Source organism: Dendrobates tinctorius, unplaced genomic scaffold, assembly GCF_039654945.1.
Source record: "Dendrobates tinctorius isolate UK_male_01 unplaced genomic scaffold, ASM3965494v1 ptg000060l, whole genome shotgun sequence".
Taxonomy (NCBI): domain Eukaryota; kingdom Metazoa; phylum Chordata; class Amphibia; order Anura; family Dendrobatidae; genus Dendrobates; species Dendrobates tinctorius.
The window spans coordinates 82,034,179-82,047,655 of record NW_027361728.1 but is presented as its reverse complement, the minus strand read 5'-3'; the positions used below and the strand labels follow the sequence as shown (position 1 = coordinate 82,047,655).

The 13,477-nt window shown below is 47.5% G+C and overlaps 1 protein-coding gene across 3 annotated transcripts in view; it reads left to right on the top strand.

The window, feature by feature from the left end:
- The window catches only part of XRN1 (5'-3' exoribonuclease 1), a 216,361-nt gene that overhangs the window by 185,853 nt on the left and 17,031 nt on the right, over positions 1–13,477 (top strand). For all 3 annotated transcript variants that reach the window (XM_073579098.1, XM_073579099.1, XM_073579097.1), the window contains 8 exons: positions 5,205–5,294; positions 5,395–5,506; positions 5,675–5,724; positions 7,464–7,556; positions 7,664–7,792; positions 8,588–8,702; positions 11,591–11,778; positions 12,166–12,279. In XM_073579098.1, coding sequence (XP_073435199.1) covers positions 5,205–5,294; positions 5,395–5,506; positions 5,675–5,724; positions 7,464–7,556; positions 7,664–7,792; positions 8,588–8,702; positions 11,591–11,778; positions 12,166–12,279 — 891 coding nt within the window. The remainder of the gene's footprint in view (positions 1–5,204; positions 5,295–5,394; positions 5,507–5,674; positions 5,725–7,463; positions 7,557–7,663; positions 7,793–8,587; positions 8,703–11,590; positions 11,779–12,165; positions 12,280–13,477) is intronic.

Genomic DNA, 13,477 nt, shown 5'->3' with positions numbered 1-13,477 from the left:
AGTAATAGAAAAGCATAAATATTTTTTCCTTTGCCTCATTGGGGGACACAGGATTGTGGGTGTATGCTACTGCCGCCAGGAGGCTGACGCTAAGTGAATAAAAAAAGTTAGCTCCTCCGCAGTATACACCCTCACGCTGGCTGAAGGCGAAACCAGATCATGCTTAGTGTCCTTAGGAGGCACACATGTCTGGTGTTTCCCAGACATTTTTAATTTTTTTTTTCTTCTTTACTATGAAGATGAGACAGGGGCTACGGACCCTATGGAAAGGGTCCGATCTCCCCAAATCAGCAACAGGCGCACACGTGGCGTGTCGCCTCCACGTATCCTCTCCTGAGACGTGGGACAATGCCGGACTCAGCCCTGACCACCCTAAGGTAGAGAAACTGCTGCACTTCAGGACGCTCCGGGGCACAGGGCTGTGTGGGTAAGTACTACCCCCCCCTCCAGCCGGGCAGCAACATTCTTTTTTCAGCAGCTATACTAAAGGCTTCACTACTGCAGGCCATGTCAGACTGCATGTCCAGAAGGACCAAGCCTCATACGGTACTATATGCCGCATGCACCTCCTGTCAGTACGCTTTTCTGCAGGCAGAGAGCAATCAGTTATGCGAAGCCTGCGATTCCGAACGCGCCCAGGAGCCCTCTCCTGCGACCGAGCCCAGTGTATCAAGTCCCCCGGAATGGGCTTTGTCTTTGTCGCAGACTATGGCATCACTAACGAGAGCAATTGAGTCCCTTCAGGCCCCAGATAGGGACAGGGACAGTGGCTCGCCTGTCTTGGATCCTCCACCTCACAGGAGCCTCCAGCCTGCAGGGGTCGCACTCACTCTGGGCAGATGCGGGGGAAACGAACCCACATGGCGTTGCCCGGCCCGTCTGGTGCCTCAGCATCTATGAGCTGCGCCTCTCGTTCCCCTTCTCCAGGGGGTGACTCCGAACAAAACTCTGATTACGATTCCGAGGGACTCCTCAATTTGGATGCACCTGATTACCAGGAATCAGTTGACAGTCTCATTGAGGCTGTCAACCAAACCCTGGGGATTGACGATGAATCCACCTTGACCTCAGGTCATAAGGTGTCATTCAAACGGCCTCATAGAGTATTTGCCACTCACCCAGAGTTTGAGGACATAGTGCAACGACACAGGGAGCGGCCAGACAAACGCTTCGCAGGACAGAAGGCACTGGATGCAAGATATTCGTTTGCCTCTTAACTCTGTAAAAAGTGGGCCGAGTCCCCAATGGTACATCCACCCGTATCACGGTTGGCATCTAAAACCCTGTTATCGCTACCTAATGGTTCTTCTATTCTATTGGCTGCAGCAAATGCGATTTCCATCAGGATAGCCCTGTGGTTGAGGACATGGCGCGCAGACTCAACTTCCAAGAAATCCCTAACTTCTTTGCCCTATCAGAGCGGCAGACTATTCGGTGAGAAGCTAGATCAGCTTATCTCTGACACCACAAGGGGGGGAAAAGCAACTTTCTCCCGCAACAAAGGGTTAAGCAGCCATTTCGTCACCAGCTTCAAACACGTTTTCGGTCCTTTTGCAACCCCGGGTGGGTTACGGCGGCTAACCCCGCCAGTTCAGGTTGGGTCAATCAGGACAGAGATCGTCAGATCTCATATAGAACCATCCCGTTGGGGAGGATGCGTTCCAACCAGCCAAAGTCAAGGAGATCAAGGTTCCACAGATTCTTGGCCAAATGACTGGAGGAATTTGCCGGTCGACACCAGCAGAGTAGGCGGTCGCCTGCTCTGGTTTCATCATGTCTGGCTCACTGTCGTACACGACGCATGGGTAAGAGAGTTGGTGTCTTTGGGGTACAAGATCGAATTTATCAGCCACCCCCCAAAACTATTTTTCCTATCTCGTCCTCCCAAATCGGAAACCCGTGCACACGCATTGTTCGAAGCTGTCGAATCTCTCAGGCGTAGCGGAGTGATCATCCCTGTACCGGAAAAAGAGAAATATCAGGGTTTCTATTCCAACCTGTTTGTGGTCCCCAAAAAGAACGGAACCGTAAGGCCCATTCTGGACCTGAAACTTCTGAACAAATTTGTCAAGATCAGACATTTCCGGATGGAGTCTCTCCGCTCGGTCACATCTGCCATGAAAAAGGGAGAATATTTGGCCTCTATCGACATCCAAGACGCCTATCTGCACATCCCCATTTTTCCCTCGCATCAAAGGTTCTTACGGTTTGCCATCAGCAACCTGAATTACCAGTTCACAGCCTTACCTTTCAGGCTAGCCACCGCCCCCAGGGTATTTACAAAGGTCATGGCGGCCATCATGTCCATCCTGCATGCCCGAGGCATAGTCATCTTGCCATATCTGGACGACCTCCTGGTCAAGGGTCCATCTTTTCAGACTTGCGAAGAGAGCGTCAACATCACGCTGGATACACTTCTTTGCCTAGGGTGGCTGGTGAATTTAAAGAAGTCTTCCCCTGTTCCATTTCAGAAGATTTCCTTGCTAGGGATGATCTTCGACACTTCCCGAGGGTTTGTAATTCTCCCTCTGGACAAGGCCCAAGCCCTCCTGCAGGGAATCCAGGCATTTCACCAGCCGGTCTCCTGTACCATCCGTTTTGGCATGAGGGTCTTAGGAAAGATGGTGGCGGCAATAGAGGCAATTCCATTTTCCAGCTCCATCTTCGTCCCTTGCAGCACACCCTCTTGGCAGCTTGGGACAAAAGCCCGTTCTCCCTCGACCACCGGTGCCGGTTGTCCCCACCAGTCAGACAGGCTCTCAGATGGTGGACGATGAGTTCCTCCCTTCTGCAGGGGAAAGCTTTTCCCCCGAACCATTGGCTGGTGGTCACGAACGACGCCAGTCTCCTCGGATGGGGAGCAGTGTTTCGCCACCAAACAGCCCAAGGATGTTGGTCACCTCGGGAATCGCGCCTCTCGATCAACCTTTTAGAAATTCGGGCGATTCGGCTGACTTTGCAGCACTTTCATCATCTCCTGGCAGGCCGCCCCGTCCGGATTCAATCGGACAATGCCACGGCGGTGGCTTACATAAATGATCAGGGGGGCACCCGCAGTAGGACGACCATGCTCGAAGTAAAGCATATCGATTGCTGGGCCGAGAGAAATCACTCTGATCTCGGCAGTCCACATTCCGGGCGTGGAGAACTGGGCGGCGGACTTCCTCAGCCGGCAGGCTCTCGCGTCCGGGGAATGGTCATTCCATCCTGAGGTTTTCCAACAGATTTGCCAATGTTGGGGAACCCCGTAGGTGGACCTGATGGCCTCCAGGCTAAATGCCAAGGTGCCCAAGTTGGTTGCTCGGTCCCGGAATCCACAGGCAATCGCCGTGGATGCGTTGGTCCTTCCATGGAACCAGTTTCACCTCTCATACCTATTTCCCCAGCTGCCACTGCTCCCGAAGGTCATCAAGAAAATCAAGGCAGAAGGAGCCCCAGTAATTCTGGTTGCCCCGGATTGGCCTCATTGAGCATGGTACGCAGACCTAATGCAGCTACTCGCTCAGGGGCCCTGTGTTTAACGGCTTGGCCATTGAATCTTGGATTCTAACCCAGGCAGGGTTCAGCCAGAACGTGGTCATTACAATGATTAGCGCCCGGAAGCCCGCCTCAGCGCGTATCTATCACCACACCTGGAAGGTCTTTTTTGCATGGTGCAGAGAACGCGGCCAGTCCCTGCTTTGTTTCTCCATTCCCAACATTTTGGCGGTTCTCCAAACTGGGCAGCACCAAGCTCCCTTAAAAGGCAGATATCAGCCTTATTTGTCCTCTTTCAACACAAAATTGTGACCAATTTTCAGGTAAAAACCTTCATCCAGGTGGTTGCCCATGTGGTACCACCCTATAAAGCCCCCCTGGACGCTTGGGACCTTAACCTGGTCCTAGGTGTTCTGCAGGCGTCTCCATTCGAGCCACTGCAGGATGTTTCCTTGACATACCTTTCCTGGAAGGTGGTGTTCCTGGTGGCTGTAACGTCAATCAGGCGGGTCTCAGAGCTGGCGGCGCTGTCCTGTTGAGCCCTGTTTCTGATTTTCCATCAGGATAAGGTGGTCCTCAGGCCCACTATCCCCTTTTTACCAAAGGTCATTTCCTCGTTCCACATTAATGAGGACATTGTCTTGCCCTCATTTTGTCCAGCACCAGTACACCGGGTAGAAAAGGCTCTTCATACATTGGATCTGGTAAGACCTCTTAGGAGGTATGTGTCATGGACGGCATCTTTCCGTCTGACAGACACGCTGTTCATGCTTCCCAAAGGTCACAGGAAAGGGACTCGCCGCCTCAAAGTCGACCATAGCCAGGTGGATTCGTATGACTGTTCAGGAGTCTTACCGCATCAGAGGCGCATCCCTCCCAACGGGGATCAGGGCACACTCCACTTGGGTATTGGGCGCCTCTTGGGCACCAGGCATCAGCGGAACAGGTTTGCAAGGCAGCAACCTGGTCCAGCCTTCACATATTCTCCAAACACGACAATATCCATACACGGGCTTCAGCAGACGCAAGTCTGGGTGGAAGGACTCTCCAGGCAGCGGTAGCGCACATATAGACAGTAGGTGCTTCTGGCTTACACCGTAGATTCAGTTTCCCATCCAGGGACTGCTTTAGGACGTCCCATAGTCCTGTGTCCCCCAATGAGGCGCGAAGGAGAAACATGGATTTTTGTGGTACTCACCGTAAAATCCTTTTCTCTGAAACGCTCATTGGGGGACACAGCGCCCACCCTGTTAGCCGGATGGCTCTTTTTGTTTTTATTTTTTGATAGGTGGGTTTTCTGAGCATGTTGTACCTGAGTTAAGGTTGACCTTGTTTTTCAGTTTCCTACTGCTTTTGCACCAAACTGGTTTCGCCTTCAGCCGACGTAAGGGTGTATACTGCGGAGGAGATAACCTTTTTTGTTCACTTAGTGTCAGCCTCCTGGCAGCAGTATCCCACAGTCCTGTGTCCCCCAATGAGCGTCTCGGAGAAAAGGATTTTACGGTGAGTACCACAAAAATCCATGTTTCGTCCAATTTTGGCTTATACTACTAAAGTGTGTGTTTTCCCATTTTTCTACTGCTTTGTAGGCACTCTTAGGTGTAGTAATAATTTAATTGAGTGCAGTGGCTGACTGTCGTCATGGGGTCTATTAATTGTGGGTTTCTTTATAAGTGTATTACTGAAGCTTACGGATATCATTATTTTTATTACTTTTTCTCTTGCAGCATAAGCAAGATGATGAATTTAGCAATGTGTGGCATTCCTTGCAAGCCGTTGGGAAGCCACAGTATGCACCCCACACAATGAACAACCAGGTCTGTCACTCTGAATGTGAAATGATCATGCAGGCTTTGTGTGTCAAATCTTTCTCTAGCTTCCCCCATCCAAAGATTAATTAGTATATGTGTTTTGTAGTTTCTACCTCAGGAAAAGAAGCCTGGCCAAAATATGCACCTGTACCCCAGTTCAGGCAACACTGAGAACACCTCAAAGTGCCAACGGAAAAAACAAGAACTTGTGAATATTGGTGAGTGAGCAGTGCCATCAGAAATATATCAGTTGTGTCATAGGCAGGTCTGTTTTATCATGTACTATCTCCCATCACTCACAGCCTAAGATGCCCGTTCTCGATACATGTGTAGATCTTAATTGATGATCTACGTGTTAAAGAAAGACTTCATCATGTCTGTTGCAGGTAAACAAGGCTTTGAGCTTCAGAACCGTCAACTGGATGTTACTACACAGGTAAGGTCATGCAGCACTTTCACTGTTTTTATCAGGGCTGTGGAGTCGGTAAGTAAAACCTCCAACTCCTCAAGTTCCATGACACCGACTCCTACTCTACCAAATGGTCTCTGACTTCATGACTCCGACTCCACAGCCCTGCTAGGGCTGTGGAGTCGGTAAACCAAACCTCCGACTCAGACTCTTCAATTTCCATGACTCCGACTCCACCAAAATGGATTCCGACTCCACAGCTCTGCTTTTTATTCAATAAAGTGTGTATGATCCTTCATAATCTTTTATAGCCATTCTTTGTATTTCCATCATCTTTATAAAATGAGAATAGCGGAAGTTCTTTCGTTTTGTGATGCAGGTGCTGGAGTTTATGGGCAGGATGGTGTTTGGCACTGCTTGCAGCCCATTTATTGCTTGGCTACCTAGAATATAAATTGGTGAAAGCAGAAATATAAATGTTGAATAACATTTAAATTTTCAAGACTGAATTTCTTTGGGTACGTTTCCACGTACCATAATGCCTGCGCTTTTGACGGAGCGGAAACTCCGCTCCGCCCAAATCCCCGCCCCTTTCTGTACGCGCAGTGATTCCAGATGTGCTCATTGAACACATCCGGAATCGCCGCAGCGTATCCATAGAGTAGGCTATTTACCTTGCGGAGACTGAGTGTCTCCGCAAGGTAAACAGACATGCTGCGGTCTAAAAAGACTCGCCACATGTCCGATTTCGCAGGTGTGTCACCCGCGTATTCGAACGCATAGTGGAGACTGGATTTCATAAAATCCCCTCCACTATGCTGTAACATCTGACCGCTGCGGATTAAACACTGCGGCAGAGCACAGCATTCAATCCGCAGCACATACTGAATGTTTCCGCTACGTGGAAACATACCCTTCGATTGAGTGAAGGTCTGACATTGACCTCAGGCTGTTTTGAGCTGAGCAGCTTTAAAAAAGGCCTACTACTGGGACAACCCTTTCTGAATCCCTGTTTCCTCCCAGTAAAATAACACTTGTGTTTTTCTTAAGTCTTGCAAACCCTGTGGCCAATCAGCGCTGGCTTCACTTTCCTCCCCTTCTGACAAAACAGACAGCCAGTGGAAGTGAGAGAGCGGCCATAACTCTCACTTTCTCCAGATGTCAATTACGTCCATAGGAGAGTGAAGCCAGCGCCGATTGGCCACAGGGATTGCATGGCATAACAATGTCAAACGATCCCCGGGAGAGCTAATGCCAACACTGCTGGAAAGGTTAGTATGAGTATTATTACTCTACTGGTAGAAAGCAGGAATTTTGAAGAAGTTGAAGGAGTAGTAGACAACCCCTTTTAATGTATATGTAACCAAATAACCTTTTTTGCTCTTACTTCTTCCACTGCTCCCCGGAGTATTCTGTTGTTTTTTTTTTTTGTTGTTTTTGATAATCCACTGGACACTACCCAAGATAGTACTTTTCATTTAGTGCAAATTTGTATGCTATTACAAGGGGGCGATACTCACAGGATTCTCTGTGCCTTGTCTTTAAGCTGCTCTACGTTATCACCCTGTGAGCAACGCCGCCTTGCTAATGACCATAAAAATTTGAACCAAATGAAAAAGTCCATGTCTCTGGAACCATGTGGCGGATAAAAACACAAAAAACAATGTGACACTCAGAGGAGAGGTGAGGGGTGGAGAAAGGTCCTCATTAACCCTTGAAAGAAGTTTACATAGCTCACAAAATAGTCATCTCTTTGCATTATGTAGAATGTCTCTGAGAGTGAAACACCCATCAAACTATTGAGGAGAAATAATCAGTCAGAGGCAGCGCGTGGTAGTGCGGGCACCACTGAAGGAAAGGTAATGCTGACTTCACCCACAGTATTAATTACTCCTCTAACTTTGAGTTGTTCTTGAATTTGGTGTCGCTGCAGTAAATGTAACAGATGATGTCCCCTTCTTCACAGCCAAATAGTGAATTTGAGAACCTTTTTGCATCTTTGAAGATTGCAGGAGATGAGCAAGCACAGCCTGCGCCCATTATGGAGGCACAGAGGCCTACTGAAGAACATTTGTCCCCACAGTCCTTTGCTATGGTAAGATTATGTGACTCATTTGGTATCTTATCCTACCAATAGCAATAGGTGGGTTTGGGAAGTAAAGATTGATAGCCTATCTGTAAAATAGGTAATCAATGTTTGGTCAGGGATGGGTCCTCTGACAATCAGCACAATTAAAGGGATTCTGCCATGATCATTATACGACCTCAACAGAATACATGGCCATGAAATTTCAGATTAATGGATGGATGCCTGTATGGTGCTTCGGCCACAGAGAAATCTACACACAATGCTACAACTTGCTTCTTGATTGACCGTATTACCTTCCATTGGTCAAACTACTAGCGTAGAAGAGGTGCAGCTGTGAAGTAAGGAGATGATGGTGGGCAGCAATGAGGACAACTGATGCTTTCACCGTATGTTGGCCGTTTCCAGTTCACTAACAGCCTTTTTAGCCTATATGTACAGAGTAAGGTATCTCAGCTGGAGTAGCGCTTTGGGGCCATACTATCCATTACCTTGTATTTTCAAGACTTGCTCTGCTGTGTATTCTTTTCAGTTGCTTTAAAGTTCCCGATTGTTGTCTTTTCCGGCACACTGGCTCATCTGTCTGCATCCTGGAGCTTGGTGCTATTGTTCTGAATATGGGTGAGCTGTTGAGGCTGTGTAGATGCTGATGTCGACATGAAGCCTATGTTGTGCCTTCAGTGGGCTGACATAGCATCAGTGTTTAAGTCCCAGAAAATCCTTTTCAGAAAGGGACACGACATTGATTGAAACATATGTTTTTGTATTTTCTACAGAGAAAATTAACTTTATTTTCCTTCATAGAAAGGGACACAAATGTTAAAGGAGATCTTGAAGATTGATAGTTCTGATGGTCCAGAAAAGCAGAGCGATGTTAAAAAAGATCCTGTTGCTCCGCGGAAACAAGCCAAGCAGATGGGTATGTTCACTCACCACTTAATAATGATGAAATTGATGTACGTACTTTGAAAAAAATATTCTAGGAGTACCATATATACTCGTGTATAAGCCTACCCGAGCATAAGCCGTCCCCCCCCCCCCCAGTTTTGCCACAAAAAACTGGGAAAAGTTATTGACTCGCATATAAGCCTAGGGTGGAAAATGCAGCAGCTGCTGGTAAATTTCAAAAATAAAAATAGATGCCAGTAAAAGTAAAATTGAGACATCAGTAGGCTAAATGTTTTTGAATATCCATATTGAATCAGGAGCCCCATATAATGCTCCATACAGTTCATGATGGCCCCATAAGATGCTCCATACAAAATACACCCCATATAATTCTGCACAGAGGTTAATAATGGCCCCATAAGATGCTCCATATAATAATATTCCCCATATGCTGCTCCATAAAGGTTATGGCTCCATAAAATGCTCCATAGATTATGGCCCCATAAGATGATCCATAGATTATGGGGCAGCACGGTGGCTCAGTGGATAGCACTGCAGCCTTGCAGCGCCGGAGTCCAGGGTTTGAATCCCACCAAGGACAACATCTGCAAGGAGTTTGTATGTTCTCCCCATGTTTGCGCATATTCATGACTTTAATGAGCAGTACCACGTGACCGCTGAAGGAAGGCGTGGGAGAAGGAGGGTGGCCTGCAGAGACGTGCCAGGGGGTAAGTATGATCTCTGACACCCCAGCTCACCCTCCCCCGCCGACCCCCCAGTATATGACTCGTGTATAAGCCGAGAGGGGGACTTTCTGACCAATAAAATGGGCTGAAAAACTTGGCTTATACGTATATACGGTAATTTGCAATTATATTTGCAAGGTTTCGGAGCATAGCGGCTCTTTCAACAGGCAGGATTACAAATCTATGAGATAAGAGCCCAACATTAAAGTAATGTTATAACAGGACATTTGTGCATGGGGTGGATGGGGGCGATGCCTCCGGAAGATAGGCCTAGGAAATCAAATTAAGGTTTTTGTTATTTCAGTCCTCTAGTCTGTTATTTCAGTCCTCTAGCCTAAGACTTGAACATCATTTGTAAACCTGCCTGGAGAAGGAGCTTCTATGCTCTGAAAGCTTGCAAATATAAGTTTTTTGGTTAGCCAATAAAGGTATCACTCCTAGAAGAATACTTTTGTCATTTTTGGCATAAAGGTACCGTATGTATATCCATCTTTCAGGCTAACGCTGTACCACATTATAGTTTTTTTTATAGTACAAGTATTGTGGCATACTTGTTGGGGCAGCATTGAAGCTTTCTAACATGTCCCAAAATGTTGCCTGATGGGACATACTTCTGATGTTCAGTGCTAGTTTAGCTTTATTACTCTGTCGCCTCATTGGGGGACACAGAACCATGGGTGTTATGCTGCTGTCCACTAGGAGGCGACACTATACATAATCTGAAAAAGATTAACTTTAGCTCCTCCTCTGCAGTATACACCCCTGGACGGCGTCAGCCTTCTCAAGTTTTGTGCAAAAGCATTAGGAGGAAGGTAACAGAAATAACATAACCATGCCTGTAAGAAGGCTAATATGTACGAGCTCAAAGAACAATATGAGAACTCAACCGTAAACAACGGCCCGTAAGGGCAACAGGGTGGGAGCTGTGTCCCCCAATTAGAGGCTAAGAGAAAGAGATTTTACGGTGAGTACACAAAAATCTCCTTTACTCTGTCGCCTCATTGGGGGACACAAAACCATGGGACGTCCCAAAGCAGTCCCTGGGTGGGAAGCAATGGACGAATATTGTGCTAGCAGGTGCCTAAACTTGGGGCACTGCCGCCTGCAGAACCAGTCTACCCAGGCTCGCATCCGCTGAGGACTGGGTATGAAGGTATGAACACTGTAGTGTTTCTTAAACGTGTGTAGGCTAGTCCAAGTGGCCGCTTTGCACACTTTGTTGTGCCGAAGCCTGGTGCTGAATGGCCCAGGATGCCCCTACTGCTGGCGTAGAGTGCGCCGTGATACCGGCCGGAAGAGGGGAATTGTTAAGGCGGTAAGCCTCTTGTATGGTGGACTTGATCCACCTGGCAAGGGTAGCTTTGGAAGCCGGCAGACCCTTGCAAACGCCCTCCGGAAGAAGGAAAAGGGAATCAGACTTCCGGAAGGGTGCAGTCCTAGACACTTATATACGCAATGCTTCGACGAGGTCAAGCGTATGCAGAGCCTTCTCCACTCTATGAACCGGAACCAGGCAAAGGGATGGCAGTGAGATTTCTTCATTGAGGTGGAAGGTGGACACAACCTTTGGAAGGAAGGATGGTACTGTACGGAGAACCACCTTGTCCTGGTGAAAAGCTAGGAAAGGCCGTCTGCAGGAGAGTGCTGACAATTCAGACACCCTGCGCAGCGAGGTGATTGCCACCAGAAAAACCACTTTCTGTGACAGGATGCGGAGTGGGACTTCCTTAAGGGGTTCGAAAGGTGGTGCCTGTAATGCTGTCAGGACCAGGTTGACATCCCACTTTTCCAGTGGGCGTCTGTAGGGGGGAACCAAATCGGGAAACTCCCTGGAGAAGTCCTTACTTGCGGCTTGTTAGCAATACGCCTTTGGAAAAGCACTGAAAGCGCTGACACCTGGCTCTTAAGCGAGCCTAGGGATAGGCCGGCGTCCAGGCCCGATTGAAGAAAACCCAGCACCTTCGGGAGGGAATAAGGGAGTGGGACCTGTCCACGGGATTCGCACCAGGCAAAGAAAGTGTCGCCTCCTAGTGGACAGCAGCATAGCACCCATGGTTCTGTGTCCCCCAATTAGAGGCTAAGAGAAAGAGATTTTACGGTGAGTACATAAAAATCTTTTTTCATAATGCGGATACTTGAAGGTTGTTGTGTTAATTGTGTATTTGTTGTACAGCTGCTCACATGAACAGACCACATGGTTCGGGACCACCGTTCAAAACCCCAAATCCAGAACTGCTGCGCCCACCTTTGCTTACTCCACCATTAGCCACACCTCTGGCCCCAGCAGTAACTGAACTTTGTCGCATCTGTTCCCTTGTTGGCATGCATCCACCAGAGTTTTCCCTGCTGCGGACACCACAGGTATAGTTTATCTTGTAAAGGGTAACGTGTTCTAATGAGGTTTTATGTTGTAGTAAAAGTGCCCTCAAAACCCAAGCCAATCCCATTGCCAATATCTTTGGGATAGCTATGTGATCTTATCATCTACAGTTTAAGTATACTCATTGTGTGATTAATTCTAACCACTATATGTAAAGGCATTCCACTGAAATCCACAGTGGCAGAATTACTCCTCATTTCCTATTATTATTTGTGTGTTTTTTTTGGTCTTTATTTTCTACCAGTTTTGCAGTTGCGATCCCTAATATTGGTTTATGTACTTAGTTTACACCCAGTGGACTTTTATCATTCTTTTGACATGACAGACGGGGTATGTTTATAGTGTGTATTATTTTCTTCTTTTCTCAGGCGTTGACAGTCTGTCAAGTGAAGCTGTCAAATGGATTGGTCCTTCATGGACCCCAATGTCATGCTGAACATGATGCAAAAGAAAAAGCTGCCTTTTATGCATTGCAGAGGCTGGTAAGTGTGTGGGCATATATGTATGCGTGTGTGTGTGTGTGTATGTATGTATGTATGTATGTATGTGTGTATATATATATATATATATATATATATATATATATATATATACTGTGTATATATATATAATGTGTGTGTGTGTGTGTGTGTGTATATATATATATATATAATGTGTATATATATTATCTAAAACTATATGTGCTGGCCACATACCTAGTTTTAACCCCTTCCCGACACAATTTTTGGTTTCTGCATTTTCGTTTTTTCCTCTCCTTCCAAATGCCATAACTATTTTATAATTTTTGTCCGCATAGACATATGACACTTTACTTTCTCCTTCGCCTCATTGGGGGACACAGACCATGGGTGTTATGCTGCTGCCACTAGGAGGCTGACACTAAGTGAATACAAAAAAAATTATTTCCTCCTCTGTAGTATACACCCTCATGCTGGCTCCGAGAGAACCAGTTCTTGATTAGTGTCCATAGGAGGCACGCGGGTCTGGTCTTCAGACCAAAAGCTTTTTATTTTATTTTTCATTTTACTTTTTGATTTTTACTTTTCTCCATTGGACAAAGGGGCGACGGATCCTTTCAAGGTTTTCCGATCTCCCCGAACCATCAACAGGCGAGCATGGGGAGTGTCTCCCTGTATCCGCTCCTGCGACGTGAGATGCCATGCCTGGGCTGCTTTCTTAGTGGCGACTGGTCTCTTAAAGGGCACCGATCTCCCCGCACCGTTAACAGACAAGCACATGGAGTGTCACCTCCATGTATCCTCTTCTGCAGCCAGGCCTAATGCCGAACACTTAGCCCTGTCCCATCCCAGGGGATTTAACCCCTTGGAAGTACAGAGGCCCCCTTTTGGCGTCCGTGCAGCCCCCACTGCCCCACCACTGTCAAAGCGGATGGTGCAAGGAGGCAGACAGTCAATCCCCACCTCCCTATTAAAGTTATGGTGGATTGAGGGTTACCCATTTACCCCTGCACTGTCCATGACCAGCAGTGATAGCAGGTGGACATTTTCCCCTCCATATATCGCTGGCTTACCTGCCGCCCGGCAGCTTCTCTGGGTAAGTGCAGGGGCTGGAGGGCTCTGGGCAGGCAGTCTGGGGTGGCACTGGCATAAGTGGGGCTCATTCTGGCAACGGCAATGCTCCCTGGCCCTCCCTGCATTAGCTTTTTACCTAATTTTTTGC